The 26,875-nt window shown below is 52.0% G+C and overlaps 8 protein-coding genes across 8 annotated transcripts; 6 read left to right on the top strand and 2 right to left on the bottom strand.

Moving 5' to 3' along the window:
- Window positions 1–1,320: 1,320 nt before the first annotated feature.
- NCS57_01120200 (uncharacterized protein) lies at window positions 1,321–1,899 on the top strand (the record flags this gene model as incomplete). Its single annotated transcript, XM_053060923.1, has 1 exon — window positions 1,321–1,899. One exon carries the CDS (start codon window positions 1,321–1,323, stop codon window positions 1,897–1,899), a length of 579 nt encoding a protein of 192 aa, XP_052909309.1.
- A 1,160-nt stretch (window positions 1,900–3,059) lies between these two features.
- Window positions 3,060–4,081, top strand: NCS57_01120300 (LysM domain-containing protein; the record flags this gene model as incomplete). Its single annotated transcript, XM_053060924.1, has 5 exons — window positions 3,060–3,115; window positions 3,171–3,467; window positions 3,520–3,594; window positions 3,645–3,710; window positions 3,760–4,081. 5 exons carry the CDS (start codon window positions 3,060–3,062, stop codon window positions 4,079–4,081), a joined length of 816 nt encoding a protein of 271 aa, XP_052909310.1.
- A 484-nt stretch (window positions 4,082–4,565) lies between these two features.
- NCS57_01120400 (2OG-FeII-Oxy-3 domain-containing protein) lies at window positions 4,566–7,770 on the top strand (the record flags this gene model as incomplete). The annotated part of the gene is made up of 6 exons (XM_053060925.1): window positions 4,566–5,068; window positions 5,117–5,894; window positions 5,952–5,984; window positions 6,034–6,401; window positions 6,455–6,694; window positions 6,750–7,770. The coding sequence occupies 6 exons, from the start codon at window positions 4,566–4,568 to the stop codon at window positions 7,768–7,770; spliced, it is 2,943 nt and encodes a 980-aa protein (XP_052909311.1).
- Window positions 7,771–11,933: 4,163 nt separating this feature from the next.
- On the top strand, window positions 11,934–12,740 carry NCS57_01120500 (uncharacterized protein; the record flags this gene model as incomplete). The annotated part of the gene is made up of 1 exon (XM_053060926.1): window positions 11,934–12,740. The coding sequence occupies one exon, from the start codon at window positions 11,934–11,936 to the stop codon at window positions 12,738–12,740; it is 807 nt and encodes a 268-aa protein (XP_052909312.1).
- A 626-nt stretch (window positions 12,741–13,366) lies between these two features.
- Window positions 13,367–17,477, bottom strand: NCS57_01120600 (Ubiquitinyl hydrolase 1; the record flags this gene model as incomplete). The annotated part of the gene is made up of 10 exons (XM_053060927.1): window positions 13,367–13,476; window positions 13,524–13,653; window positions 13,706–14,020; window positions 14,071–14,500; window positions 14,550–14,701; window positions 14,750–15,399; window positions 15,449–16,391; window positions 16,442–16,901; window positions 16,967–17,171; window positions 17,255–17,477. The coding sequence occupies 10 exons, from the start codon at window positions 17,475–17,477 to the stop codon at window positions 13,367–13,369; spliced, it is 3,618 nt and encodes a 1,205-aa protein (XP_052909313.1).
- A 2,259-nt stretch (window positions 17,478–19,736) lies between these two features.
- On the top strand, window positions 19,737–21,259 carry NCS57_01120700 (uncharacterized protein; the record flags this gene model as incomplete). The annotated part of the gene is made up of 4 exons (XM_053060928.1): window positions 19,737–19,882; window positions 19,944–20,063; window positions 20,120–20,402; window positions 20,456–21,259. 4 exons carry the CDS (start codon window positions 19,737–19,739, stop codon window positions 21,257–21,259), a joined length of 1,353 nt encoding a protein of 450 aa, XP_052909314.1.
- A 725-nt stretch (window positions 21,260–21,984) lies between these two features.
- NCS57_01120800 (uncharacterized protein) lies at window positions 21,985–23,352 on the bottom strand (the record flags this gene model as incomplete). The annotated part of the gene is made up of 4 exons (XM_053060929.1): window positions 21,985–22,563; window positions 22,613–22,923; window positions 22,983–23,145; window positions 23,251–23,352. 4 exons carry the CDS (start codon window positions 23,350–23,352, stop codon window positions 21,985–21,987), a joined length of 1,155 nt encoding a protein of 384 aa, XP_052909315.1.
- Window positions 23,353–24,036: 684 nt separating this feature from the next.
- Window positions 24,037–26,828, top strand: NCS57_01120900 (Periodic tryptophan protein 2; the record flags this gene model as incomplete). The annotated part of the gene is made up of 3 exons (XM_053060930.1): window positions 24,037–24,054; window positions 24,110–24,222; window positions 24,287–26,828. 3 exons carry the CDS (start codon window positions 24,037–24,039, stop codon window positions 26,826–26,828), a joined length of 2,673 nt encoding a protein of 890 aa, XP_052909316.1.
- Between the last annotated feature and the right edge of the window lie 47 nt (window positions 26,829–26,875).

A 26,875-nucleotide genomic window follows, 5' to 3' on the forward strand; every position in this document is an offset into this window, starting at 1 on the left:
TGTATTTATAAAACTGTTCTTCGTTACTGTAGTGTGCCTAGCTGATACCTTCTTTAGAGCATGGGAGTGCCCCGGTGTGGGATGAACAAGCAACTACATATCTTGACAAAGTCACAGATCAATGTTTTTAGGGGGACGGCTCGAGCTATTTCATATGATCGCGTTTATTAACTTGCAAGGAGGGACAGAGGATCGACATGAAAACTACCGATAACTTTTCCTTTCTGCCTGATGATCAAGTATCCACCGAAAATGCGAATATGCCTTGCAGACGCCTTGCAGTTGGTATCGCTCGATAACTCTGAGGGGTTATTTTGGTGGCTGTGTCACCAGGTCCAACGCTGCAGCGGAGCTTTGACATGCTTGGCAAGCACTAGGCAGCCTCAAAGAAGAAGACATGTTCGGAATTGATCTGTTTCACGGCCTGGGGAGGGAGTAATTGAGACTTGTTTGAGCGGTTGGCTGCAGAATGAGGCGGTTCCTCCAGGCTTCCATTTAAGAACTCACTTGATGGTTACAATTGATTCCTTTGGGCATAAACAAACAGTTGGGTATTTTATCCGAGTTGATGAATGATTGCAAGTGGGCTTTTGATATTCAAGTGCACCCATACATAGCCTGGTCTCGCAGTCACAACTCATAGCCAACCCAACGACCAGCAGAATTAATAAAGAAGGAAGCGCAATAGTAGTCAAGAAATGGATAGTATAAAACAACAACCTTGAATATACGATGGATTTGTGCTGGCACCGCTCAGGCACATCTGACTACAAAGGTGCATATGCCAAGCCTTCCAAGAATATTCTTTGATTTAGCCATCAGCACCTAAAAAGAAACTTGCGCGAGAAACAAAAATAAGGTGAGATTACGGCCTGGCTAGTGGGTACAGAAACAAGGCCAACAGACGTCTTGGCGGGCTCTGATCATGGAGGCTATGCATGATTCAACCTCGCCAGCTGAATTAGCCTCGATCTGACCAGGTTCAAGACGCCCGGCTCACGTACGGAAACTAGAATAAACCGAGACGCCTTCTCCGCACCTTAACCTGACGACCCATGTCTTGCTTGTTTTGATACCGAGCTTCAAGGCACGCGATAGCTAGACGTGCGGGCGAACCGTCTTGGCCCAGCACCACCGAGATGCGGGTGCCTTGTTGATCAACGAAGAGGCATACGAGATGTGGAGTTGTAGCATTGATCATCTCAGCTATAAAGCCTCACGCTCTGGCTGACGAGTTGGAAAAATCATCACCAGCATCTTCAACTCTACAGTCAACTGCATCACTTCTCTGATACTTCAGCCACCTTGGCAGCCGGCAACATGGCTCTCAAGGACCTCCTTGCCAAGTGCCTCTGCTTCTCTCGGCGAGATGCTGCCCAAGAGGAGTCAGAGAAGCAGGAAGCCCCAAAGCCTGTTCAGACGACCCAAATTCCATCTGTCAAAACTACCTCTCCTCCCGCCGCCGCTGCCCCTGCGGCTACTAGATCTACTCCGGCTCCAGTCAAGTCTACCCCAGCCCCGGCCAAGACCACTCCTGCTGCTGCAGCTCCCGCCAAGAAGCCGGCAGCCAAGCCGGCCTCTAAGCCAGCGACATCCTCATCCCCGAGGGGAGGAAGCGGTGCGGGAATGGCATCAAGACTCAATCAGAACACGACGATGAACTCTCTTCTCGCTGCCGACGCTGCGATTAGCAGCACCCACAAGACCTCTTGCCACACAAGCAGTGGAGGAGGTGGCCACAGCAGCTACAGCAGTGGTGGCGGAGGCTATAGTAGCTATAGCAGCGGAGGAGGAGGAGGAGGAGGCGGCGGCGGCGGTGGAGGCGGCAGTTGTGGAGGGGGTGGTGGAGGAGGAGGAGGTGGTGGTGGTGGTTGCGGAGGCGGAGGCGGAGGATGCTAGATAAAGTGATCCTTTTCCTTCGGGGACGTGAGGGTGTTGAAGGTGACTATCGTGTACTTGAGTCTGTTTGGATACTGTCGAGATAGAGTGTGTTCTAGGCTTTAAGAGATGACTTATTAAATGCTTTTGTTTCCCACATGTGAGTTCACTGTGAACGGTGATTCCAGAGTGACATGTATATCCCCGGGGCTCACTGCTGCGTGATCAAGCCCGACACAAGGTCCGAGTTCCTGGCCGACCCGGCGCCACCACCCGGTGTGGGGCCGTGCCTCGGGATCCGACGATTTCGGCTTCTCACGAGATGACTCTTGACAGGAGGAAAATGAGGGGGGCAGAGCTGAGGATGAAATTATAAAGCCAAGCCTTCAATGAAAGGCCAGCTGCTCAGGAATCATGGGCAGGGATAAATCACCTCACGTCCCGCTGGAGTGTTGGTTACACGGCACTGCAGGTGTAAGCTGACAGGTGAATTGCTTCATATTAGCTTCATGGCACGCTCAATAAACTACCCAATAATCAAGCATAAAATATCACGATATGTGTATTGCTATTATGAGGAAGACTTCTTCGTTGGTATAGTTATTCAGTCTTGCTTCACTAATATCAAGCAACACAAACAATTCCAAGTACAAATGTAATCTCATGAAATTCCATCCCTGTTCCTTGCAGCAAATCCTTCCATCTCACCTCTTTCCGGCGCTCACTCGCAACTCGGTTACCCAATTCGGCACGACACTGCGCACTCTACAAGGTTTCCAAATCATTCATATGGTCGCACCTGGCGTGCTTTCTTCACGAATTCTATCCATCGTCATTTGTTCGAAACAGTCTCCAGCATGACTTGGAAGCTCAGATTACTAGCTCTTCTCCAGTTGGCAAGCTGTTACAGGCTCTTCAAGTCGCCCTTCGAGTTGCCGGATTCCGTCCCCCAGACATGTCGAGAAGCCTTGTCGCAAGACATTGACTGTCCGTTTGTTGTTTCGGTGGAGCAAGTAAGAGATTTCGACGGCTTAAAGAGCACAGTTTACGACAGCCCGAAGACCTTATACTGTGCCAACCCATGCCGTTCTTCGCTCAGTAACTTCTTGGACAATGTCGTGGTAGCATGCGGGGATTTCAAAGGCGGTCTATGGGAAAACATATCCGAGTCAAGGTCGACCATGGAGTTTGCAGAGTCGATTCTGTGGGCGCAGGACATTTTCTGTCTCGAAGACGAGTGGGTATTCAACAATTCTAGGAGACACATGCGTCCCTACTAACATGTGATATAGGCTACACTCGACTCCTGGTTCTCGCCTTGTAACCAACACACAGCATGCGTGCGAGGGAACGATCTACACCGTCCAAAAGGGCGATACTTGCCAGTTTATTTCAAAGGCCATGTCAGTGGCCACTGACAGGTTGATTGAAAGAAACGGTCTGACATATACCTGTTCTGACCTGCTTGAGGGGAGGAATCTCTGTATAGAGGATGCCTGCGAGATTGCGAGAATCGAGCAAGGCCAGACTTGTCAAGACTTTGTCAAGTGGAAGTGGTTTAGCACGATCCAGCTCCAGTCATGGAACCCGTATGTATTCTCCGCAGTTTCTTGTTGGTGTTTACTGACTGAAGGTTGTTAGTACACTGAAGCCGTTGTGCAACAGCCGACTTATTCCCAACTTGGACGCCGTTGCTGGCCGTTATATCTGCATCGGGTCAGTGTTTCTTGGGGCATCTGTACGAAGCTGCTTCTAATGGGTTGTAGTCCCCCAGGCGATTTCAATAGTCCAGAGCCATCACCTACACGACCAGTAAAGGGGAAATGGAGAATGTGGGTGCTTCCATAACATGATCGAATCTTTTTCTAACTACCGAACCAGAGAAGCCCCCGTGTCCACCAAACCATCGAAAACCATCATGAACTCAACACCCGTCACCACAACAGAGCCTTTGGAACCATACAAGACTCACCTGTCAAAGATTGACGCCAGCCCCGAAGCCGCAAACTCGAAAGCAGAGTGTCTCAAGTACTGCTGGCTCACGAACGAGACCTGGGACTACACATTGGACACCGATGGTCCACCAGAAGACTGCCAGAGCCTAATGGATATATACTGCACCTTTCCAGAAAGACCATCTCCAACGGCGCCGTCCTCTATCCCCGAGACATGTACACCCGGGAGCGACGTTGATGAACTCTGATGGGCCTGAGATTACAAGAGACTCGCGTGGTGGAGCTGGTGTTAGGGTATTTGTGTAAATACCGTTCGATCCAAAGGAAAAGAGTTGCAAGACACAGGATGCAGAGAATTGATACAGTACACACTGTGGGAGTTTCCTAATGTTTGCTTTTTCGAAGATGATTATGGGGGTGACTAACGATCCGATAGACAACGACATAGAGAAGGGGTACTGTGCCTTACAATGGGACCACGAGTGGTCACCATTTCAACTAAATACCAACAAATCCTCTTAGTTAATGCTTTTCCAAACTTGACGGATCAACCTCTGATATGATAGAAATAGCCCAGTACAAGTATCAAATACCCATGTCGTGGCCGGCAAATGCTAACAGCCGACGTCATAGTTGGTTAGTGCATAAACGCGCCTCACAACATACGCGACGGGCACGTCACATCGGTGACATTGGTGATAACTTCATCTCGACAACCCAGGACTGACCGTCATGGCATCTGAGCCCATGTCCGGCGTCAAGGTTGAGGCATCTGACGTCAAAGTTGAGATGCGCGACCGTGATGCTACTTCTCACACAATCTCGAGTGACCCCAGCGACCTCAAGGATGAACTCCTCCAGGCTATCGAGAGCATCCAAGTGGATGGCACATTTGCGTCCTCATCCGCCGTGAATCGCCTCTCGGCGGGCGTATTCGTTCATGGCGTCGGCGATATCGCAACACCACTCAGCGAGTTTCATGCATGCCAGATGATCGCCAAGGCCCACCAAGCACCCTACGGCAAAGGCAGCGATACCATCGTCGACACTGCCGTGCGCAACACATGGGAATTGGATCCAAGCCAGTTCGAGCTGCGAGATCCTACGTGGACGGCTCAGGTTCAAATCTTGTGTAAACAAGTTGCAAAGACTCTGGGCATCAATGGAACCATCAAGGCTGAGCTATACAAGATGCTCATCTACGAAAAGGGTGCCATGTTCAAGGCACACACTGAGTAAGACCTCAGGCTATGGTCCTCTATGCCATAACTGACAAGTGACAGCACTGAAAAGATACCTGGCATGTTTGGCACACTCGTCGTTTGTCTGCCGTCAACCCATCAGGGCGGAGACGTGGTACTTAAACACAACGGCCAGGCGCACGTCTTCAGGTCGTCGGCCTATCCCCAATCTTGTGCCTTCTGGTACTCGGATGTCTCACACGAGGTCCTCCCCGTCACCTCTGGATATCGCTGGGTTCTCACTTACAACCTGGCTCTCGACCCGGCCCAGCCGCGCCCCTCGGCGAGTCTCATTAGCCAGGTCAACACTCAGCCACTTAGACAAGCGCTGAACCGCTGGCTTGCCCAAGATCCAACGACACGCGAGAATGAGTATTTCTACCACGTTCTGGACCACGACTACACCGAAGCCAGCATTTCTCTCAATGCGTTAAAGGCCCATGATCTAGTTCGTGTACAAGCCCTGAAGGAAGAGTGCAGCAAGCTTCCCGTCGACGTCTACCTCGCGCTCCTCGAGAAGATGGAAACGGGAAGCGTCGAGTATTGCCCTGATCCCTACGATAGGAGGAGCTTTTACCGCGGTGGCTATTATAGTGGCTATGGTGGCTACATCGAAGACGACGACGACGACGAGGATGAAGACGGCTTCCACGCACTCGACGAGGTTATAGAGTCTTGGCACAAAGTCTTGACTCTTGTCGACCTGGACGGTCACACTGTAACCAAGGGTCTAGAGCTTGATGAAGACGACATTCTCCAGGAAGACGCCTTTGAGGACGTTGATGGACAGGAGGAGTATGAAGGGTACATGGGGAACTCGGTATGCCTCTCCATATATGGTTGTCTTTTCGACTGCCCATGTTGACACACTCTCCAGGGACCAATGGCGACACACTGGTATCGCTTAGCGGTATGATCTCCTCATCCTTGTTCTAGCTTCGTCTAATCATCCAAACCAGACCGTTGTCATTGCTCCCCACGACTCTCTTCCCTCTTTATTTGCCGGTAACAGCGTATCACCATCGCCAGTGGCACACCTCGCCCGCAGATGTTTGCTCCCTCGGGCACCAGAGTCTCTCTTCGTCGCACTCGACAGTATCTTGAGCGAGACGTGGAACCCCACGGGAACCCCAGGCTACCAGGCATCTTTGGATGCGGCAGCCGTGCAGGAAGTCGTCAGAGTTGCATTGCAACGCGAACGATATGATCTACTTGACAAAACGATGGCCTTGAGCCCTAGGAAGCTGGAGCCTGGTCTCTGGGACTGGATCAAGGAGTGGTTAAATGGGGGTGATGTCAACCAACGCTTCAAGGCCATTCAGAAAGGGCAAGTCTCTAGCGTGAACAGTAACGAGAATCTGGCAGGCTAACACAAGGCAGGATTACCTCGGCTGTTCTCTTGGGTACTGATCTCGGCCAGCGGGCTGAGGCCATCACCAGACTGGTTCCCATCCCTGACCAACTCTCGAGCATCGAACCAGCTGCGCTTGAGTGGGCTCGCGAAACCACGCGCCAGTGCTTGGAGAGCAGTGCCACCAATGTTCTGGGCAGCTTAGATGGGCCATCCATGGTAGACCTTGCGTTCTACTTTGACGACCCTTTGGCCTTCCTCTCGGAGACGTAAGTCTTTTGCTCTCAATATTGGGCAGAGTTGGCGGTGCTAACAGTTATACAGCGTGGCACCCATCATCACCAAGCACAAGGCGTCACTGGCACTCGCTGTCAGCTTCCTATCTCGACTGATGGACAAGGCAAGTGACGGCAAGCTACCTATGGAGAGCTCCCTGCAACTATACCGATCCATCGCCAAGACCATGATCGCCTCGGTCGACTTCACAAAGGCACAGAGCCACGTCTCGCTTGACCACTCGGCTAAAAAGGCCCGGTACGGTTGCTCGCTAGACCAACTTGGCCGTGAACTCTCAGTGAGCGCCAGCATTCGTGAGCTGTCGACCCTGTTTAGGGGCTTGATAAAGGCTGACACGGAGGCTGATAACCTCGTCGCGTCTTTTGTCTCCAAGCTTACCTCTGATTGTCCTGGGATTAAAGCCACTGAACTTCCTCACTTATGGATTCCCTTCCTGCGCAAAGTCGACGCGGCTCTGGATTATCCCACCATGTCGTCAGACGAGTCGTCACGCTATCAGAAACTCTTGACCACCTTTCTCAAGGCCTATCTTGACAAGTACGTAGGCCGAGAGCCCGTCTACAACAGAAGCTTGGTACGACCCAGAGTTCATTGCAACTGTGGCGACTGTGAGCGTCTAAACGAGTTCCTTGTCGATCGTTCTCGTGAAGTCGGACGCTTCGCGGTTAACAAGCAAAGACGTGCCCATCTCCACCAAGGGCTTGACAGCGCACATGTCGACTGCACCCACACGACGGAGCGCAGGGGATCCCCTCAGACCCTCGTCGTGACAAAGACATTCAAGCAGATCGCGCAGCGGCTGCAGAGCTGGACGACTCGCCGCACAGAGGCCACCAAGGAGCTAGTGCGTTTTGACCAGGATAGACTTAAGAAGCTGCTTGGGGACGAGTACACGGCCATCACCAACATGGACCGTATCCTGGCTGCCCGGAGTGCGCGGCAACCCCTGGCAGAGACGGCCCAGGCTGGCTCCTCGCGAGCACCCGTGGTTGGGGAGAAGCGTAGGTGGTCTGAAGATATCGATGTCATTGACTTGACTGGTGAGTGAATAAAAGTATTGTAATTTGATATTGAGACTGGAATTTTCTTCATGTGTATACTAGTGGTATTGGAGTTTGAACAGGAAACCCCTTTGTATGGGATATGGACTTGAGAAACTTGGTATTCACGTTACTCGGAGATCTATCGAAAAGTCTTGTGGGAAATACAAAATTGCATCACGGCAGACACCGCAGCTAAGTATAATGCCGATCTGTATCTGGTTGTCTTCATACATAGTCTCTCAGTTCCTCTTAGGGTTCCAAGGCACTCGCAAGCTATAGAACTGAGCTCAAATGATAGCTGTGGAACCAAGAACTCGCTACCTGCGCCATCTTGATCTATTTTCCCTTCGTCCAGAATGTCCACTGACAATGACCGGTCAATCACGTCGTCGCCGCCATCCTCTACTCACCTCCAAGCATCCCATGCTACAGCATGTTCATTCCGAGATTTTTCATCGAATTCACCTATCCAGTTCACCAATTTCCCCCCAGATACCCATATCCAACTTCATGTTTCTTCAAATAGGTTTTGAGCGTCTGCCTGTGTTAAGCCCTCCTCTGCTCAGGGCTGCGAGATGATATTGGCTCTGGCCATAACATGGCCCATATGTTGAGCACCAACGTCGAAAAAGTCATCCATATATCCGCCTCTCATATATAATTTGGCAAGAAACAGTTTGTCCAAAAGAAGTGTACCCGCATGCGCTTGAATTCGGCTTCGATGAGCCCTCGTGAGACAGATGGTTGGTTTATAAACTTACACCCCCTCCCCTTGAGTTTTTCTCGGTATGTCGCCCGGAACAGAAGAAAACAATCCAAGACCCTCTAGCCCCAGTCCTTCTCCTTTTGGTGGCTGGGTTGCAGCAAGCCAGAAGAAAGCACCAGAAAACTCTGACTGCATGACGGAATACTCATATCGGGTCCATGAGATGAGCTTCTGGTCATGCTCCCAAGCAGAATTGGTCGAAGAACAAGCATGTACTGCAGCGCTGTTACGACCGACAGTAGCCCGGTCATAGCAGCGTCATAAGCTGATGATCAGTTTTGGAGGCGTCAGCTCCTATATAGGTGTTGGCCGGTCGAGTACAACCTGGAGAGTCTCGGCAATCCCTTCTTGCCTGTGATTCTGGATAACATCGTATCAGGGAGGCCTACCCCGCGAAGCCTTTCCGTGACACGGCCGTTTCAAAGTTGGTAGGCGATATATAGTTTAATGATTCGAGAGACCGGGAAGCAACCCAATTTGTCCAGTGTCTTGCAGTGCAGCTCCAGGAAACCGTGCCAAGTATACCAAAACATCATCCAAGAGAAGTAGACGATCGAGTATGGGGAGAGAACTTGGACAGCAGAACCGGAAGGACATCCTTGGTGGATAGACGTAGAAGTCTACCAGGCCCTCCATCGACTCTTACACAGGCTAAACGGAACAAAACAACGCTGAAGATGCCGTTCTTGAGTGTGTTCGACAGCCAAAATATATATCCTGCAGGAGCCGGGACCTTGTCTGCTTCTTTGGTCTGCTTCATCCGGTGGATGCAAGATTCATCGGACAATGAATCGCGGTGGCGATATATCTACATATGTATCAGCAATGAGAATCACGAATCCTAGGTTGGATTCTTACCATACAAGGTCGAATTCCATCGTTCCCGTTTCCGGAATCCCGGTCTTGCGAAGACGGGTAGTTCCCATCAGCAGAACCATTCTCCTTCCCGGAGGTGCAGGCTTTCTCCCGGGCATAAGTTAAAACTGACGCCGTGTGTGCCCCTTGCTGAGCATGGCTCTTAGCCTAATGAAGATATCCAGATCCTCCCAGTAGATGGTCCAGGAGAGGGAGAGATTTGCTTCGTCTTCGTCTTCGATCGATGGTAGAGTTGGCTAGCTCGTATCGTTTATCCAAGGGGAAGGCAGGTTTAGAAGGTATATACGACGTTGAAGGGTTGTGGGTAATCAGACAAGACCAAGAGTCTCTGTCGGTGGGATATCCAAGGTTAAAGAAACTTGGCATGCACTCCGGTGAGGACCGTGGTTCCTCGACTATACTATAGGGCGGGCAAAGGCCCCGTGAAAGAAGGAGGTTGAAATCTCATCGGTATAGGAGGAGGTCACATATTTATAGGTGGTGGTGAGGGAATCAAGGTAAGCACATTTGCTACGACTGATGTCTATTTGCTTGTTTGTCTGTAGAGGTATGCTAGCATACAAGCAGTCCCGAAAACACGCAGAGCAAACCAGAGAGGGTGGCATATAAAGAATACAAATATGTACCATGCTATTAAGGTAACACTGCAAACTTATGATGATATTAGATCATTTTCTAATATTTGTAGACAAAGTAATAGTAATACTGAGATAAGAGAAGAGTTGGTATGCCCAATGTCTGCTCCTTGGCCCTATATGCCCCAGTATGTCCTGTGAAGCGAACCGAGTACAGTGACTGGGTTTAATGCCATGGCAGATAGAAGTAGATACAGTTTTGAAAGAGCTGAACAACTACTTTTAATTGAATACGGAGCTCTTCGATCATCTCTGATGTTGGTGCCGTCTCTGTTCTGGTTGAGGCACAACCACCCATACATCTAAGCCTCATCTGTGATTGAACATCACTGGGCAAAAGACTTCAAAGAATTTGCAGATTGAACTCACCTCTCGAACAAAACATGCCTGTCTTTTCTAAATCCTCCAATCCTCCATCAGAGCCATAAAACCCACTCGAGTTGATGCGAGTGGGCGTGAGGTCAACTTCTCTCCTCTCCTCTGAAACACAAATTGATCTCCTCCATCCATCATCTTCTAAGACCGCTTGATACCCATGATTGAGAAGTTCGAGCTTGATGAGCGTTGTGTTGTGAATTCTTTCGAGACGAGGAGTCGGAGAAAAACGAAAAAGAGTCCGACAAGTTTGACTTGGCTCGGTCGGCAATGGAAGCCCGTGTCCCACCTTCCAAAAGACATCAGCAAATTCAACGTCCGAAAAATCAGGACCTCCACTTAAACTCACGTTATTATGGTGTTACTTGTAGAACCTCCAATGTTGATTCATTCATTACCTCTCTGATCATATTCTTCCTAACAAGAATAATTGCTGCAATCACCGGTGTCTCCGTCCGGCATGTGAACAAGACCCATCAATGCATAGAAGATGGCATAATTTTACCTTAGCATTTATCCCGCAGCCATTTGTCCGATGTCTGCCGCCGTAGGTAGCACAACCAGCCACAACCAGCACGACCCCGTCACTTGTGTTTGTCAGAATCCATGGCAAAAAGGCAAATATCCTCATGGATGGCAAATTGAGCAATCAAGTTCAAGACGCGCAAACCCCGTCTAATGTTCTACTTAATAGAGGGCATTGACCTGATCCGCGAACATCTATGGAGAGATGCTGCTCTGGAAGGTGACCGAGGTGGGCAGTCCATCATTTATTGCGGCCACCCTGGACGAAACTGCAAGCCAATTGATTGTCTTTTTAGCAAAACCTCAAGCGAAGCTCACCAAGTATTTATGAAATCCAGAGACGGCCGCACTTATCAAGGTATCCAGGCATATCTAACTGCTGTTGGCTGTCACCTTGTGCTTGGCAAGATTGCGACATTAAGCTCCGTCATTTCTCCCCAGTTCAAACCTCCATCACAGCAAATCCTGAGCTTAAAAATGCCCAAGTCCCAAAGAAGGAAAACTCTACAAAAATCATGGTCCCCTGCTCAAGCCCTGATCTACAAATAATCAACCCTGGCCGTGAATCACACCCCGTACCTGGTCTCAAGATCAGCCCTATTAACCACAACGAGAGCAAACCTAGCGCCCATGAACGAATGTCTGCATTCTCTGCAACGTCATAATGTCTCCCCCTTTGTTGGTGGCGAGTTGATTGCAAAAAGCCACAATTGGTGTTGGCGGTGTTTGTCCGCTTGTCGATCATTTCCGTGATAAGGCAGATGGAGCGCTCCAACGTCGTCAGAGGCATATCGCGGCTTCAAGGCCCTCAAGTATATAAGTTGATGAAGAAGACGTGAAAGATGATGATGAAAAACAACCAAGCAAAACAGTCTTTTGACATTTTTACTACTATACAATCTTGTTCTTTACCTGGGCAATTATCACCAAAAACACCAACCCTGTCACCACTAGCATCATTACCAAGACTTACACCACAAGCACAACCACCATGGGCAACTCAGAGTCAAAACCCGGTATCGCTCCTCAAATGTCCCCCGAGGGCCAACAAAAAGGCGTCCCTCCAGTCATCCGCGCAACGTACCAAAACACCTGGTCAAAACTCGTCTGTTGGACGAGCGTCTCTCTCAACCTTGGCGAACCCGACGCTGAACCTACATACTCCGTCAGCCTCCCCAAGGGCTGGTACGGAGACATCATCTTGCACAACGGACCTAGCACAGAGTCGACACCTCTGGCAAGCGGTTCGAGGGACCGCGTCTGCAGAAGCTCAGACTACTCCATCACACTACCACCACTACCCGGCTCCGACTTTGATGGCGGCTTAGAGATCCTGCGCCGTCCTTCTGGCAGAAAAGGAAGATGGTGGTTCGGTATTCAAGTCGGCCAAGGCGCCGGACGACACATTGAGCGATTCGAATGGCGCCGCTCATACGGCAGCGAAGTCAAGAGCGTCGGCCAGTCAAGATGGGGCTGGAAGCTCGTCCGGCTAGGAAGCAACAAGGAAGAGGACTACTCAAGTGACGAGGAGATTCCCGATGACAGAGACGGTTTCACCAGCGACGGCAAGGAGATTGTCGCCGTGTGGGCGGGAAGCAGCTGCTGGAAGATCTCGGGCGTGGGAGAGCTCCAATTCAGAGGCAGTGGCCTTACCGGTGAGCTGGGCACGGCCTGGGCCTTAATGGTTGTCATGAGCTGTATGGCAATCTGGCAAAAGGCCATGCGAGACATGGCAACCGCGGGTGCCGCTAGCAGTGCTAGTTCATCATCCTCTGCTGCGGCGATATCGGTATCGTAACGGAGGGGTTCGTTGTATGTATTGGACTAGCGTTTTGTATTAGACGATCTCAATTTTTGAGGCACGCAATGATATGACACTTATGTACACCTACCAAACTCGTATTTCTCTCATCTTATATCCAAGACGTCGGATACAATACTTAACTGGACCAGATGATACTGCCAACAACTACCTAGCAACTGGCTTGATCTTACAAGCGCTCAGCCTAATCAAGGGAACCGAGATAGACCAACACTAGTTTCTCCCTCAAACGACTCGGGATAACTATTCATTGTCCATGAGCTGGGTATAATCCAGCGGCGTCTAGCCAATTGCTGCATACACAACTATACTTCACAAGCCATGAACCAGCTCATAGGATCAACAGTAATAATAAAACCGAATGTCGTGCTCATCACTCGCTCCCTCCCCTTCGTCTTGTCTGTCCCTCCTACGTCATATTTCGTGAGTCGACATGGTCCACTCATCCCTCTCCTTTGCCTTCTTCGTGTCTGTGGCCCAACCGAAGAGAAAATGCCGTGTCTGTCGCCGCAAACGTGCATGATGCCTTTCGACACCAAGCCGGCAGATATGCTAGATACGCCGTGTCGTGCCTGAAGCCTGTCTCTTTTCCTCAGCCCCCTTTATCGAAGAAACAGGTCCCCAACGCCGTTCCTCAGCGTCCTTGTCCTGTCTACATGGTCGAACCCGAGGTAGTCATCCTCCCCTTGGATAAAGGATGATAATACGTCGTCTGTCTCTTGTTAGTTACATAAACAAACATCGCCGTTCGAGACATACCATCGCTGAGATATTGTGGTTTCGAGTAGTTAGATCGTCGCACCACCGCGATCTTGATCTTCTCAAAGCTCTTGCCCTTGATTCCAGTTCGCTTCTCCAACCGCTTCTTTGTGTCGGCGAACTTCTCGTCCTACGCAATACTATTAGCCACATGTCTTTCCTTCTCGAGCCGGAAATCTTACCTCAATGACCAAGAACTTGAAAGGCACACCATGAACTCGGCTGACGTCGTTCTGGAAGTGGAAAACCTGGATGAAGTGGTTCTCATCGGCGTTCGCCTCCTCTTGAGGAACACGTTCAGCATAGATCTGTGCATACTCGTTAAGGTTCATGACAGGATGCTCGCGGAGCGGCTCTCGGTAAAATCGGTTCGAGCTGGTCTCGTACACCCGTATTCTACCAGCTTCAGCCTCGCTCGGAAGCTGCGCCTTCTTGATCAATGCCTCGACCACGTCGTCGACTGTACCCGTCTTGGGGACAAGGAGATCGTATTGATCCTGTACAATTTGTCAGCTGATATATATCTCAATGCCACACGCCCTCGTACCTCCTTGGTGATGCCCTCGCTCAGCCAGATCACCTTGATGCTTTTCTTGGTGTCCAGCTCAGCGAGACTCATCTCAAGCACTTCAAAGTAGAATGCGTCGTTCCGTTGGGTTGAGTTGAGTGCCGTGGAGCCCATCGGGTTTAGAATCTGTCGCAGTGTTGGGTTTGCTCCTCGTCTCACGGGTGTCTTGGGATTCTGGGTTGATGCGTTCACAGTCCAGAATCGAATGTGAGTAGGTTGCACAGCCAGATGAGCTCCAACCCGTTCCGAGAGCGTGTCGTATGTAATCTTAGAGTTGAGCACCAGCTCGAAAGGAGGGTATTGAGCCTGGTCACACCGGGTAGGGTGAGGATGGAACTTGACAGTTCGCTTATGCTCAAGGAAATCGTAATACTCGCGCGCATCCTCAAAGTGCTCTGATGTGTTGACCCTGGCGAAACATTAGTAAGTTACTCATATAAATCCACGTCATTACACACGTTTCTTGCATAGGCTTGTCGCCAGAGCGCTTTTCTAGACTGGCCTTGCGCTCTGTGCTTCGCTGGAAGCAAATGATGTCTCCGTCCTGCAGTTCTGCAACCTTCAAAGACTGCTTAGGCTTCAAAGGCTCGATCATGGTCGGTTTAATTTCCTAGCAGCAGTCAGATACCAAGGTCTCCAAGTCAGAAGGATGTCTTACCTCCCAGAGGGAAAGTTTCTCGTCGGCTGGTAGCTTGTCTCCCCAACCCATCTTCTTCATGATCAGGGGGACAAGCTCCTCTACCTTCTTCTCCTTGGAGATGTAAACGTGGCCAACACCCCTTAGAGATTGAGTCTCGATATCGAAGTGCTTCAAGAGAAGCAAGATGACCTCGTTCTTCATAATCACGCCGTTTGGCTGGCTCTGGTACGAAGGCCAGATTGCCTCACCATCCGCATTGACTTCCTCAGCAACTTCAGCCCACACACGGAGACTTGAATCCCGGTGAGCGGCTGATCGAGAGCAGGTTTCGTCTACCGTAGGTCGTAGGTCCATGATCGGCTGGTCGGGGCGGATTGTCTTGTTTTGCCGATTCACCATGAGCCACAACCGCACCCTGCGTGGATCTTCGCCCATGTCTGCTGCAACTTGTCCAACGAATTCCTCCATGGTCATTGCTTTGAGAACCCGGTAGTAGCTTGGTGCAGCTGGGTCCACGTCGGGATTCGCATCGAATTGGCATAGATCGGTTCCGCTAAATTGTTGGAAAGACTTGTCGGTGATCACCTTGGCCCATATGTACAGATGCGCCTCTCTTTGCTCCTTCTTTCTGGCCTCACGTTGGGCCGTTTCCTCCTCAAATTTTTGTTCTTGCTAGGTTAGCAAGACGAGATACAAGAGACACCCTGTGTGACTTACTGAGGTGAAGCGGGATGTCGTCCTTGGTGACTGGACAGAGGATATCGTCTATGCGCGACTGGCGGATGTACACCAACATGTACGCGCTGTTTTGGCGCATGATCGGGACCTTCTTCTGCAGGGGGGCGCGTGGATAGCCGTTGGCCGTTCGATACTCGCCGCCAAAGTTCTCCTCCATCACCTCCCGCAGCGTGGCCTTGGTCACCTTGTCGTCATCGTACTTGTAAAACCAGCCATCCTGCGCGGGCTTCAGGAAGGCATAGTAGTGGCCCGCGTTAAGGTCACCACTGTGAACCAGGACACTGTGAAGCTGATACGTCCACGGGACAGACTTGTCAGCATCCTCGGACAAATACGGCGCGGCGTCGAACGTTTCAGGGAATTCGTATCGGTCGTTGATCTTCATCATCATGTCGCGCTGAATGTCATATTCAAACCGCTTCAGTTGCAGGTGCAGGACATCGGGGAAGCTAGTGAAAATGACACCCTTGTTGGCATCCTGAAGCTTGTGCTCGTCACCGGCAAAGTACTGGTTCTCGCCATCCATTTTCTCCACTTGAATATAGTCCTGGAAGCTCTCGAGAAGGTTCTTGTTGCCGCTGACGTTCAGCTGAATGTCCCAGAAGTCCTCGATACGGCTGGATTCGTAGTCGACGTTGATGCACGAAATGTACGTCTTGATCTTGCCGCTGAACATCCCAGGCAAGACATTCTCAGCTTCGGTTCCCTTCATCTTCTCCTCCATTCTCTCCATGAGTTTGCGAGAGAATTCTTGGACATCCTGTTGCTCGAAGATGTGTCGGGTGTCCCAGCCGAATGATTTTGTGAGCTCGTTGGTTCCCACCGCCTGGTCAGAGGTCTGTAGTTGGTAAAATAGTCGTTGTAGGGTATAAGTGCTGTTGTGCATGCTCGGGTCATTCTCGGTGGGGATTCCGTAGATAGCCTAGGCAGGTCAGCAAAACAGAGGCAAGCGAGACAAGCTCAAGAACCTACCTTTCGAAACTTGTTTGTAAAGTACAGAGACTGCAATAACGAGTTGAGGTAGCAGGTGGCGCCCTGGTTCTTGAGTCCAACGTAGCCCGTCTCCTTCTTCGAGTCATAGTTGATAAAGTTGTGCCACAGCACACCCGTCTCATCGTCGACTAGGCGAAGGTAGGCGGTGATGTTGGCCGTGTCGTTTTCGCAGAGCGGTCGACTACCACCCTCCCATGGTACATTAAACATACGCCGATGCTCGACGAAGCGGGTGAAGCCCCAGTCGCCCTCATCCTTGGTGAACCGGTGGTGGGCAGCATGGTGGACGTATAGGCTTGGGTCGTTCGGGTTCCATAGCACAAGTGCGAACTGCACACAGCAGCTCCAATTCTCGGGGACGCTATCGGCTTCGAAGCCATGCTCAAGGTAGATGGAGCACTGATCTATATTGTTTCCATGTGGGAAGAGCAAAATGCGCCTGTAGCGGGAATGCGAGTGTCAGCGTCTAGGCAAACGGCAGCGTCGGAAACAAGTCAGACGCACCATGGGAAGCCGCCAGCCTGGAAAACAGGCCCATGCTCCTTCTTGCTCAGAGTGCGCCAGTTCTCGACGGTCCAGGTATGGTTGTAGTCTCCGAGGATCTTGGGTTCATCGATCAACGGGGGGAGGCAGAGCTCCTTCATCGCCTCGTCTAAAGCCATGATGACGGTTAGCGTGGGGAGCTTGGAAAGAATGGCATCGCCTAAAACTGGCGGTATCGCGGTCGACGCAATCTGTAGGGGGACACGGCAGGTGTAGGCAGCGGTAGGGCATATTGACGGGGATACGCACGGTCGTTGGCCATGGGGAGATCTTGCAGCTGATCGGCTTCGCCATGCTCGAGGTTGTCGGGGTTGATGATGGCGACGTTCTCGGGCTCGTTGGCGACGCTGATGTAATCGTCCGTGTCCATGACCATGTCGTTCGGGGAATGGACATCGTGAGTCTGCGGGAGAGTGCGACGGTCAGCTAAGGGCCTGATGTGATGCGGCAGCTCGCGACGATTTGAGGCCATGATGTCGGCATTCGGAGGGACTGGGGGGTCCAGTAGCGCGGGTGGTGAGGGGCAAGTGATGTGATGTCGGGTCGAAGGTGATGGGAATTAACGAGTACTGGTAGGGGAAGCTCGCGATTTCGAAGGTCAACTGATGGGGGCAGGATGCAGCTGGAGATGAGCAGCGGGAGGATGATGCAGGGAGTCAGGAGTTTGAGTTGGAAGACAGAAATGAAAGAGAGAAAGCAGAGAGAAACAAAAGACACTTGACGGCAAGCCAAGGCAAACGGGGCTGCAGTGCAGGCAGTACGAAGAGCAGTGCCAATTCACGGCAGGATGCACGGGGACGGACAACGACGTACCATTTTGACAGTGCAAGGCAGCCGACCGGAGCGGCAGGAACGGCGGCGTGGTTATGCAGGATGAGGCAACTCAAGTTTCCGGTGATAGGGCGGCCGAGGACAAAACGCAAGTGGTGGTGATCTCACGAGATGCTGGTCCAACTGGCGACGACGCGCGGGCGGGCGTGGCGACAGTCCAAAGGCGTCTCGTCGACAGCAGCTCGACAATGTCGAGGCGAGAAGCGGAAGACACGGCAGATGCCAGAAGCGGACGTATACCCAGATAGGTATCGACGTAGATGGACGGAGTCCGAGGTTGGAGGTAGATAAATATGTATGAATACTCCAAAGTAAAACAGGAAAAAAAGAGTGAGCTATGAGGTGGGTAACGTAACGTTGGCAGGCCTGCCAGGTCAAGGTCAATGCAGCAATGACAGGACAGGAGGAATGAGGAACTCGACTCAAATGGACTGCAAAGAGGAAAAAAAAGAGAGCGGTCGGTTAGGTCAGTAAAAAGGCGATAGACAATGGCTGAAACCCACACAGTTCTAAGCCCCCCCAAGGCCCAAGTCTCGTCTCGTCTAAATAGAGAAGCTGTATCGCGTCGTCGAGATACGGGGATAATTATGTGAGGAGGAGAGTGAGACGTCTGGTATCGACAGGCCCAAGCTGATAATCAATCATCAAGGCGGGAACAAAGAGTTGTGCGAAGCCTGAGGGATCCGGGCTGAGGCGACAGCGGCACTAGGGAAGGACTTGCATTTTTGCTTATAGCATCACACACTTACAAGTACATCCTTATCTCAAAGAAGCGTCATCGGATCACCCCGCCAATGACGTTGCCCGCCTTTCACCAAATACCAGGCAAATGCGAAGCTAAGGCAATGTCAGACAGGCACGCACCATGCCTCACTATCCTGGGATCGCCTTGCTCATGACATGTGATGAGGTTAGTTGACTAAAAGAAGCGGTCTGACGCAAGGAAGCTGGATCCTGCTGCGTAGACAGTGAGTTGTAGTACCTATTGCTGTGGAAGAGCTTCATGGGCAGTATTGAGCTTGCTGCATAGCTAGAGCTGGAGGCATGGACAACAAACCTTATATCGGTAACACATAGTACCTAGGTAGAGTGGGAATTGTGTACTTATGTAGCTATGCAATACTGACAACCGGGAAGCATTTGCTGCGAGTATTTCTCTAGCTTCTATTTCTAGCTGTAGCCAGCACTGTCTTGCATGTCCCCCAGCGGAAGCATCATCCTGGCTCAAGCTCCAGTTAGCTGCCATAGCTCCATGCCGTCAAGCATGGTCTGAACTCTGAAGTTGGTTTCAAGATTTGACAGAACCAGATCCTCGCTCTTAAGAAAAATTTCCGTCATTAGACTTGTGATGTAGGGAATTGACAAACACTGCAAGCTCTTGTATGACTGGGTTGCTTGTACAGTACAGCTTGGCACTGGAACCTGGAAGCATCAGAAGCTCCTGACAACTCTTCCATCAGCAAACGCCACAACAACAAGCAAGCCGCCCGACAAAAGTCAATAATCATGCACAATCAGTTGCACAAGTAGCAACCCCAGCTAGTCACACAATTATAGCATCCGTTTGATTTACCTCTACAAACCTTTCATCCCGTGTAGGGGCCGCAACCGGCAGGCACATGCAACCCCCCCAGATGCGGGAACGCGGGCGAGCGGCCGGTATCGCCAATGTGGGGTAAAGAAATCGAGGCACCGAGTCACCCACACACCACACCATCTCTACTTGTGCCCTGCCCATCCCAGCTTCTGCCCGAGGCGGCACATGCAGCAGAAACTCCAACCTCTCATCTTCCCCCCGGGGTAGCTCCTCTCTTGCCGTTTCATCGATTTCGACACCCTCACGCGACTGTGTCTTGCTACACTTTGAACCGACTCCGCGACGTATGCGACCTCCGACGAGATGCCATCCATCGCCCTGCGACAGAGCAGGCGATGCAGACTGACACATCCGGGTGCTCTTTTCAGAACCTCTCACGCCCTATACTCGACAGCCCACGCGCGCGCTCCAAACAATTCCTCATGGCGCCCCGTCGCCATCCTCGACGAGTGCGTTTCCTTCCATGCTCAGCTTTCGATTGAACCGATGCTAACCCATGATGCCCTTCAGATGGGTCGCAAAGGAAGCCCGCCCTATTAGTCTTCGCCAGCTCATGGTATTCGGTCGATCCCTCACAGAATCTCGCCTCATCAGCTCTGCCAACTATGTCCGCACCGAATTGCCCATCCGGTGAGTTGTCAGCCGCCATCATCTCGACACATCAAAACTGACACACGCGACCACAGCATCGCACATCGCCTCCGGGACATGCAGCGCCTGCCCTGGGTCGTCGTCACGAACCCCCACATGAAAGCTGTATATGACCTCTACTACAATGCCTTTGACACATTCCGCAAGATCAAAGAGGTCAAGACACTGGAGGACAACGACAAGATGTGCGATATCATCAGCCAGAACCTCAAGAGTCACTTGACCGTCATACCAAAGCTTGCTATGGGGATTCTAGAGTGCGGCGGACTCATGGATCCCAATGACCTGGACAAATTCATGAATACTATTCTCAGATCTGTGAGGCGTGGCTACCCGTAACCTACATCAACAGCTACTAACCATGAGGGCAGCGCATCTCAAGACGAGTCATCGCTGAACAGCACTTATCCCTGACCGAGACCTACAACTCCCCCAACTTCTCCCCTGGCGCCAAGCTATCCGAATCGGACTTTATCGGCGAGGTTTTTATAAAATGTTATGCAAAAGACGTCATCGAACGCTGCTCAAAAGCCGTTAGAGCCCTAGCTCGAACGACCAACGGTCCTGGCGTTCAGATCCCCGAGATCAAGGTTGAGGGCTACCTCGACGCGTCTTTCCCCTACATTCTGAGTCACCTCGAGTACATCATCGGCGAATTGCTCCGAAACTCGGTCCAGGCCGTCATCGACCGACACCAGCAGATACATGCCGACCCTAACTCTGTGAAACCGCACCCTGTCGAGGTCACCATCTGTGAGAACCACCAGCACGTCATCATCCGCATCTGTGACCGTGGTGGCGGCATCCCCCGGGTGGAGCTCCCTTACCTCTGGTCTTTCACCAAGGGACCGCAGAGTCAGAGGCGCCTTGAGAATCTCGCCCAGGTGCCCAAGATGGCCGCCACCATGCAGGAACTCCACGTCGAGGAGGAGCTGGGCCGCGCTGACCTCAAGGCCCCGCCATATCAGAGCTCTCTCTCTTCGCTCACCAGCCGACCACCTAATCTGCGCCTGGGCATGGGATTGCCCCTGAGCCGTGTCTATGCTGAATACTGGGCTGGTAGTCTGGATTTGCACAGCCTCGAAGGTTACGGGGTTGACGTGTTCCTACAGATTTCACGACTGGGCAACAAGAATGAGCAGCTCACAACGCGTGCTAGCATGGATGCTTTGTGAACTCTGACGAGGGATTGAATTTGATGGCTTATTAGAGTATACTGGCGTGCAATATGAGGCGATCATGAGAGGGTGTTTAGTATCTTGGGGCAACGGTGTTTGATTTCGATCATCTTGGATTAATACTGGGCGTTCAGCAAGGAGTTGAATGGTTATGGGGTTTGCATCAGTTCCAACAGGCAACGGACATGCTCGTGACAGAGTTCACGGGTCAAGATAACAGTTCAAGGTAAACACACACACAATATTCAACATTGGACAACCTATAAATTGGTATCATAAAAGGCTGTGACTGAAATTACATGGGGACTAAAATGTGCTTAGCTCAGAGAAAGGGCTCTAGTAAAAAGGTGTAATAAAAAAGGCAAGACTATCAAGGCATTCTCCATACGTCTTGTTCGCTCAAGGGGGTCTCGTACTTCTGGCGTGAGCTACCGGCGCAACCAAGGGACAAACAAAATCATGGGGAGGGAATCATAACTCCTACACAGCCATGCCGTGGCCATGAAAACAGTCCCAGCAAGGCTACTCCCCCTTGTCTCCGTAGGAAGAGCGAGCAGGTATATCCATGAACTCGGTCTCCCCCTTTCCTCTTCGTGTGGTATTTCTCGGACCTTTCATTTTCAACTCCAAACCCCAAACTGGAGCCACAATAAAAGAAGCATGAAAAAACGACTGTCCAACTGCAGCCACGCATGCACGCATAACCATCTGCCAGGTTGCGCTTAGCGGCGGCCGTGGCTGCGGACAGCGCTGCCCTGCATGGACTCGAGCTCGGCCTCGAGCTGCTTGATCTGAGCGTGGGTCTGCTCGAGATCCTTGTTGAGGCGGTCGCGCTCCGAGATGAGCTTCTGCTCCCATTGTCGGAAGCGCTGCTCCTCGATCTTGACCTGCTCGGTGAAGCGCTTTCGGAGAGCCTCCTCCTCCTCCTTGAACTTGGGGTTGTCGAGCTTTCGGGGTCGGGCCTCGCCGAACTTGCGAGTCTCCATCTGCTGGGCGCGGTAGGCCTCGTAGTGCAGCTCCTCAGTGGTGTGGATGAGGTCGAGCATGTGAGTTCGGATCAGGATGGAGCGGAGCTTCTTGAAGTCGCAGTGGTCCTCGTTCTCAACCTCGGCAACACCCCACGAGTACTGGCGACCCTTGACGATGCGGCCGTCGCCAGTCTTGACGTCCTTCTCGGAACCGATGACGGCGAAAGGCATGGCGGCCATGAGGCTGCGGGCGTGCTGAGCAGCGGCCTCATCGTCCTCCTCGATCGGGGGCTGGTAGATCTTGATGTTCTGGGCCTCAATGACAGAGACAATCTGCAGTCTAATTAGCGGGGGTGATCAATGCGAATCACTATTTACTTACTCGCTGCTTGAACTTGGCCAGGTCGGCAGGGCTGAGGGTATCGGCCTTGGCGATGACGGGGATCAGGTTGACGCGCGAGCAAAGGCGCTTCATGACCTCAATGTCGAGGGGCTTGAGGGTGTGGCCGGTAGGGCGGATGAAGTACAGGCAGGCATGGACACGGAGATCGATCTTGTCCTGGCGACGAGGCTGCTGCTCCTGAAGCATGTAGGACTCGTGCTGGTCGTCGAGGAACTCGATGATGGGCATCCAAGAGTCGCGGTTGTTGACATAGTCGCCGAAGCCAGGGGTGTCGATAACGGTCAGTCGGACTGGAAGCAAGCAGTGTTAGCGAGTGTCGGTCAGAGGTGTTGTGTCACAGGCGCAGTACCCTTGAAGAACTTCTCCTCGAGCTCGGCCTTGGTGATCTCGATCTCGACGGTCTTGTCAACCTGCTTCTGGTGGCGGCGCTTGTGGTCGGCATAGTTCTTGATGGTGGTGGAGAAGAGGGTGTTGATGAATGTAGTCTTGCCGAGACCAGACTCGCCAGCAACCTAGACATGATGCGGTCAGTATGGGGAAGATGAGGTCCACGAGATAGCTATATCCGGACACGGCAGCAACTCTCGATGGACAAGCAGTATCCTGTAGACGCGTACCATGATGGTGAAGCTAGCACCACGCTTCGCGACAATCTTGTGTCGCTGGTTGGGGAGATTGGCAATGCCAATCGGTGAGGCGTTCTCAGCAGCTGTAGCCATCTTGGACGTGGTTTACTCTAAAGTTGCAGCGGTAAAAACGGCGAGGAACAGTTCGTAACGGGGCGTCGAAGCGAGAAGCACGGCGAGCAGGCGGAGGCAATGGAAAGACGACGGCCGACGGCGATATCGCGATGAAGGTCGAACGAGTGCAAGGTGGAGGTTTGGGGGAGAGCTCGTGCTTCAGGGGAACGAATTTCCTGCCCTTCCAGTTTCCCCCCTGGGCCTTTGGGAAGGAGTCGCTTTAGGGGGGGCTCCTGCCTCTGGTTGGCTGCGACCGCGTGGACGGTGAGTGGACAGTGCTGAAATGGGTGGCTAGTGGACACGGGGCAGCAAGGGAAGGTGCCAAACAAGCCCAAACAACAGGGGTTCTTGGGGTCAGAGGTTTGTTGTCAAGGGGCCTGAGAAACAGCCACGGTCCCCTTTCTTGAAGCTTTGGCCAATTGGAGGCTAGATAGAGCGCCCCAGCCACGGGAACCAGTGTTCAGCCACAGGGGAATGGCTGATCTTACTGGATATGGACTAGTCTAATCAGCGCTGCGAAATGACAGGCGCCTCGGATTAATTTCCCGCCGGTCCTTTGCGACGGCCAAAAATTTTGGCTCTTATCGATAAGGCGCAAGTTGATTTTTTGGCGGCGTGCGACTTCAAGCTCAGCAGCATCATGGCCTTGGCTTACCGATAACAATGAAGACCGACTTCAAGGTGGGATTGCTCTTAATTGATGTTCTATGCGATGACTACTGACACTGTAATATAGTTCTCGAACTTGCTGGGCACTGTTTACTGCCAGGGCAACCTGCTGTACAGTCCAGATGGCACTCACCTCTTCTCGCCTGTCGGCAACAGGGTCACTGTGTTTAACTTGGTAGAGTAAGTTGTCTCTACCTGGATCGCATATACGAATTTTGGAACTTGGCTAACTCTTCACTTACAGGAACAAGTCATACACCCTACCCTTCGCGCACCGCAAGAACATTGCCCGAATTGGACTTACACCCCGCGGCAACCTGCTCCTCTCCGTTGACGAAGATGGCCATGCAATCCTGACCAATGTGCCTCGTCGCATATCCATATACCACTTCTCGTTCCGATCATCCGTAACGGCGCTTTCATTTTCGCCATCGGGTCGACACTTTGCCGTGGGTCTTGGACGCAAGATTGAGGTCTGGCATGTGCCCTCGACACCTGATACCTCCGAGGATGGCGAGCTCGAGTTCGCTCCCTTTGTTCGACACCATAGACACACCGGCCATTTCGATACTGTGACGCATATCGAGTGGTCGAGCGACTCTCGATTCTTCCTCACAACGTCTAAGGATCTTACGGCTCGGATATGGAGCTTGAACCCTGAGGAGGGCTTCACCCCCACGGTTCTCTCGGGTCACAAGCAGTCTGTGATTGGCGCCTGGTTCTCCGAGAACCAAGAGACAATTTACACCGTCAGCAAGGATGGCGCCGTCTTTGACTGGCAATATGTGAAGCCCATCAATCGCATCGCGGAGGACGATAAGATGGACGAGGACGACGATTCCGATATGCAATGGCGCATCGTTCAGAAGCATTTCTTCATGCAGGGAAGCGCTCATGTGCGATGCGCTTCTTTCCATGCGGAGACTAACCTTTTGGTTGCTGGATTCTCGAATGGTCTATTTGGACTTTACGAGATGCCCGACTTTAACAACATCCACAAGCTGAGCATCTCTCAGAACGACATCGACTTTGTTACTATCAACAAGAGCGGCGAGTGGCTGGCATTTGGCGCGTCCAAGCTGGGTCAATTGCTGGTGTGGGAATGGCAATCCGAGTCTTATATCCTTAAGCAACAAGGACACTTCGATTCGATGAATTCACTTGTCTACTCGCCTGATGGACAGCGCATTATCACCACCGCTGACGATGGCAAGATCAAGGTCTGGGATATTCAGTCCGGCTTCTGTATTGTCACATTTACAGAGCACACCAGCGGTGTGACGGCATGCGAGTTTGCGAAAAAGGGCAACGTGCTCTTCACATCAAGTCTGGACGGTTCTATTCGAGCGTGGGATCTTATTCGTTACCGAAACTTCCGAACGTTTACGGCACCTACGAGGCTGTCTTTCTCGTGTATGGCGGTTGATCCTAGCGGTGAAGTCGTTGCTGCCGGCTCCCTTGACTCGTTCGACATTCACATCTGGTCTGTCCAGACGGGCCAATTACTCGACCAGCTCTCAGGCCATGAAGGCCCCGTCTCATCTCTGGCGTTTGCACCCAACGGCTCGTCCCTTGTCAGTGGCTCTTGGGACCGAACAGCCCGCATCTGGTCCATCTTCAACCGGACGCAAACCAGCGAGCCTCTGCAGCTCCAGGCCGATGTGCTCGACATGGCTATCCGACCGGATTCCTTGCAACTCGCCATCTCAACACTAGACGGCCAATTGTCGTTCTGGTCAATGACGGATGCTGAGCAAGTTTCTGGTCTGGACGGACGAAGAGATGTGTCTGGTGGGCGTAAGCTCACGGACCGACGAACTGCGGCCAACATGGCTGGCACCAAGAGCTTCAACACAATCCGTTATAGCACCGACGGCAGCTGCCTCCTGGCCGGTGGTAACAGCAAGTACATTTGCTTGTACTCGGTGACCACCATGGTGCTGCTCAAGAAGTTTACCGTCAGCGTCAACTTGTCCTTATCGGGCACGCAAGAGTTCCTCAACAGCAAGCTGATGACGGAAGCCGGTCCTGCTGGTGATTTGGATGAGGAGGAAGCTTCTGACCGTGAAGACCGCGTCGACAGCTCTCTGCCAGGCTCAAAACGCGGAGGCGACCCCTCAGCGAGGAAGAAGATGCCCGAGGTCCGCGTCACGGGCATCGGCTTCTCTCCAACGGGCACGGCTTTCTGCGCGGCTTCGACTGAGGGTCTGCTCATCTACAGCCTGGACCAGGATCTCCAGTTCGACCCCTTTGACCTGAACATGGAGATCACACCCGCCTCGACCCTTGCCGTGCTCGAGACGGAGAAGGACTACCTCAAGGCACTGGTCATGGCCTTCCGCCTCAACGAAGCTGGCCTCATCAAGCGTGTCTTCCAAGCCACCCCGGCCACAGAAGTCTCCCTCGTCGTAGCCGACCTCCCCACCATCTACGTGTCACGCCTACTGCGCTTCGTGGCCGCCCAGACAGAGGAGTCGCCGCACATTGAGTTCTGCCTTGTGTGGATCAAGGCCATCGTCGACAAGCACGGCGCCTGGCTCTCTGCGAACCGCGCAAAGGCTGATGTTGAGCTGCGTGTCGTCGCGAGGGCTGTTTCCAAGATGAGGGATGAGATCAGGAGGCTTGCAGATGAGAACGTCTACATGGTTGATTATCTTCTAGGCCAAGCCCAGGAGAAGAAGACGGTCAAGACGCTGGGTGCTCCAGATGTAGAGGTGAAGCTCATGGCTGTTGATGGGGGTGAGGAGTCTGATGAGGGATCTGACGAATGGGTTGGTTTAGAATAGACAGTAAATATGGTTGCTAATACCCACGAATATCGTACAAGATTGTG

This window comes from Fusarium keratoplasticum, chromosome 9, assembly GCF_025433545.1.
Source record: "Fusarium keratoplasticum isolate Fu6.1 chromosome 9, whole genome shotgun sequence".
Classification (NCBI taxonomy): Eukaryota; Fungi; Ascomycota; class Sordariomycetes; order Hypocreales; family Nectriaceae; genus Fusarium; species Fusarium keratoplasticum.